Source organism: Cucumis sativus, chromosome 7 (genome assembly GCF_000004075.3).
Source record: "Cucumis sativus cultivar 9930 chromosome 7, Cucumber_9930_V3, whole genome shotgun sequence".
NCBI classification, from domain to species: domain Eukaryota; kingdom Viridiplantae; phylum Streptophyta; class Magnoliopsida; order Cucurbitales; family Cucurbitaceae; genus Cucumis; species Cucumis sativus.
Window position 1 is genome coordinate 3,260,837 of NC_026661.2, and position 4,053 is coordinate 3,264,889.

Below are 4,053 nucleotides of genomic sequence, written 5' to 3' on the forward strand. Positions count from 1 at the left end.
TCAATACAAATAAATATGCATAATTTAGCAAGGTATATTAACTATAATAAAATCAATAAATTGTAGGACAATTACAAATTCAGCTAGAATAATTAAGTATATATCAACATTTTAAAAAATTAATATAGCAAAATTTATCAAATTCTATCGACAATAGAAGTCATAAACCATGTTGTAAATATTGGTCTATATCATGCAAATCTATCCACTATAGTTTTGCTATATTTACGAATTTTTTCAATGGTTATATTTAATTATTATTCATAAAATATAAATTATAATTATACACGGATTTAAATGTTTAAATGAAGTTATACGTTAATGTTTTAGGGTGTTAATGGTAAAATACAATTTTTTATTTTGAATTTTTGTGAGCTTTTAAGACTTTATATTTTAAATTAAATTTTAGACACAATCTACATTAGTTTACATCTTTTATAATTTTCCTTCGGAACGCATCGGTTCTTGTTAGATTTCTTTTCCGATCAAGACTAAACCATGGCGACAGCTACCTATCCACCACCTCCATTTTACAAGCTCTACAAAGATTACCTGCAGGATCCGAAATCGGCACCGGAGCCTCCTCCGCCCATCGAAGGCACCTATATGTGCTTTGGTAGCAATTACACCGTGAGATTTACTCTACATTCCTTTTGAGTATCGTGATTCCGTTTTCATTTCACACATTAGTTTAGTTCTTTTACCAGTTTGCGGTTTCGTTGTACGTTTCATCTTTAACTCCATAGAGTTGAAGGGATGTATGCATGTTCAAAATGTATTTAGGGTTTTCAGCTCTGAAGTTGTTGGATTCCGCTTCCAAAATCCTTCATATTTTTCTCATTTTAGTGCGGTTTTCTTGTATTTGAATCTCGAGAGTCGGTTTTGATTTCACACCCTAGTCGAATTCTTTTAGCAGTTTGAGTTTAACTGTATTTTTCATCTTTAATTCCATAGATTTGAAGGGGGACGAATGTATGTTCAGAATGTATTTAGGGTTTTTCAGTTCTGAAGTTGTTGAATTCTGCTTTAAAAATGCTTCATATTATTCTCATTTTAATGCGGATTTCTTGCATGTTTTGATTGAATTGATAATTTAAACATTGTCACGATAATTTGAATATCGAGATTCGGTTTTGATTTCAGACATTAGTTGAGTTCTTTTAGCAGTTTCAGTTTAATTGTATTTTTAATCTTTAATTCCATAGAGTTGGAGGGGACGTATGTATCTGCAAAGTGTATTTGGGGTTTTTCACTTCTGAAGTTGTTGGGTTACGCTTCCAAAATCCTTCATATTATTATCATTTTACTGCGGAATCCTTGTATATTTTGATTGGATTGATTATTGAAACAGCTTCACGATAATTGCTCTGTTTTTTGATTCTTTATCTTGATTATTCTGTTGTGATTTTAGACGGATGACGTGCTTCCAAGTTTGGAAGAGCAAGGAGTGCGCCAACTTTACCCTAGAGGGCCAAATGTTGGTAAGTATGTTTAGTTATCAGTGCTTCCAAATTGTTCTCCATCAGTGGTTTTCTATTCAATAAGAATTGTTATTTGTCTCTCAATTAAGTTAGTGTTATGCTCTAGCATTTATCTTCTGATTCCTAAGGTTCGTGGTCTCTGTTTTTGTTGGTTGATAAGAAAAGTGGATGGACTCATAGTCCCCAAGGGATGGTCACATTGTTTAAAAGGCCTGTTGTCTTTGGGAAAAACCTACTCATAGTTTGTGTTTTTGAAGCTGGAAGCATGGGTTTTTAAAAGAATAGAATGCTTGTATTGGAGGAGGAGGGATGCTGAAGTGAAGGAACAATTTGCAATCCATCCCCATGCAAAGATTTAAAGGTTGAGGCAAATTGTAAAGAATGTGCAATTAGCACATGCAAAAATCAAAGTACAGCTAAAAAAAAGATTTGATGAAGATTACCAGCTAGATTAGTAGACTTAGCCATATCTAAATTAAATTACAGAGACACACACGAGTCCCAAGACTCCTACATCATACATGTGCACGCTTACACCCACTCATACACATCCTTTTATCTACATTTTTAATCACGAAAGCTTTGCTTTACAATTGAACTAGAACTGCAGGCAGGGAATAGTTAATCAGTTGGGGTTTTTTTTTTTAATAAAAAAAGGTCCGATAATTTTCCCCAGTCTCTGAGCACCAGTGTGATGGTTTTAAGGCCTTGACAATCGGGTTGGGATTTTCAGATTTCTATTTCTGTGTGAGTATTTGAGTGGTTCTATTCGTGATTGTGAAGACATGTGGTACTGTATTTATAGACATGAAATGTGTTAGTGGTATTGGTTGTAATATTCTTTATAGATCTAAAATAAAGACCCTCTTTACCTACGACACTTGCTCAATGAACTTGAATGGAGTGCTTGGAGTAACTCTCTCCTCTACAGGCCTGCTCCTTAAACTAACTCACTTAGCTGACATTATTACCTGTGGTTCTTTTTCAGATTATAAGAAGGAATTGAGATCTCTGAATAGAGAATTGCAGCTTCACATTCTGGAGCTTGCTGATATTCTTGTTGAGAGGCCATCCCAATATGCAAGGAGGGTGGAAGAAATATCCCTAATATTCAAAAACTTACACCATCTGCTTAATTCTTTGCGACCACATCAGGTGGACACTTTAAAACATTTTAAATTAGTGTATCCATATTGGTGAAATCATTTCATGTTTATTGTTTATTTTTCCCTGTAGGCTAGAGCAACATTGATTCATATACTAGAACTTCAGATTGAGCGTCGTAGACAAGCTGTCGAGGATATAAAGAGGTATGCTAATAAGGGTTCTGATGGAATATATCAGAAATAAGAATGTGGAAGAATTGATACAATCACTAACCCTTTCACCACACCTCTTTTGATACATTATAAAATATCTCGGGTAAACTTAATTGCACATACAAGTTGGGACTTTTGGCCCCTTTATCAATATCATTGTTTCTTATCATATTCTTGGTGGTATGAGTCTAGTTGGTGGAGATATGTAGTATTGTAAAATTTTCAGCTAACGATTCAATGTTCTAATTACAAAGTCTTGATTTCCATTTCGAGGCACCTCTTCATTGATTATTTTGCTACTTTGCCTAGGAGGAGAGAAGAAGCACAAAGACTGCTCATGGAGTCACTTGAAACTTTGGATGGGCACTAGTACTACCTCTTTCATCAGTGTTGAATTCATAAAGTACAGATCTTGTCCATGCTGAATGTTTCGATCTCCTCGTATTCTACTGCATCTACTGATTTCATCGGTTCAGCTCAGTCAGTTCTAATGCATACACTGGTGCATCGATGACATGTCTAGGTAATTCTTAGGTATAACATCTTTGTCAATCTGTGCAAGATCCAGAAGTGACCTCTCCCCCGTTGTGATTACTTGAGCAGATTGTAATTAATTGTTTGAACTACATTGTAAGCTTTAGTTCACGGGTTCGGCATAGTGACTAAGAAACGCAGTTGAAAAGATCTGTTCTATAGATTGTACTGAGTGACAGCCTATAACCGTGAGATTGGAAGAAATTAATGCTATTGCGTCCTTGGCTTCCGTAATATTTCTCTCACTATGCATTATTGTTTGAAATACAACGATCCGCCAGGCTGTGGGATGCAGCAGTAACGATGGAGACAATGGTAACTTATCAATGAATAATTTGTTTGGTCAATTATTGATGCTTTTTTATGTGTGTGTATATATAATATATATATTTTTGTAGTATGTCAATTACTTTCAAGCTTTGCTTATTTTGTCCCGTTATTGGCTTGTCATTTTGAAGATGGAGATTGAGGTGTAATGGGTTTTGTTCTACCACGTATTCAACATGAGAGAAATGAATTTTTGAGAAAGAAGACAATTGGTACTCCTAAACTACTATACTATGCACTAAAATTCTAAATTAATTTGTATGATTTAAAAATTTAAAAATTTTACAAGGTTAATTTGACAGTAACTTATAACTATTTTCATAATTGTTCTAGCAGGAAAAGTTATGAAAAAATTCTTATTTTTCTTTGTAGGTACCAGATAGAGACATAGC

The 4,053-nt window shown here is 34.2% G+C and overlaps 1 protein-coding gene across 1 annotated transcript; it reads left to right on the forward strand.

The window, feature by feature from the left end:
* Positions 1 to 401: 401 nt before the first annotated feature.
* Positions 402 to 3,681, forward strand: LOC101216221 (mediator of RNA polymerase II transcription subunit 7a). Its single transcript, XM_004136500.3, has 5 exons — positions 402 to 630; positions 1,412 to 1,481; positions 2,470 to 2,636; positions 2,718 to 2,791; positions 3,110 to 3,681. The coding sequence occupies exons 1-5, from the start codon at positions 499 to 501 to the stop codon at positions 3,168 to 3,170; spliced, it is 504 nt and encodes a 167-aa protein (XP_004136548.2). The 5' UTR covers positions 402 to 498; the 3' UTR covers positions 3,171 to 3,681.
* Positions 3,682 to 4,053: the final 372 nt, after the last annotated feature.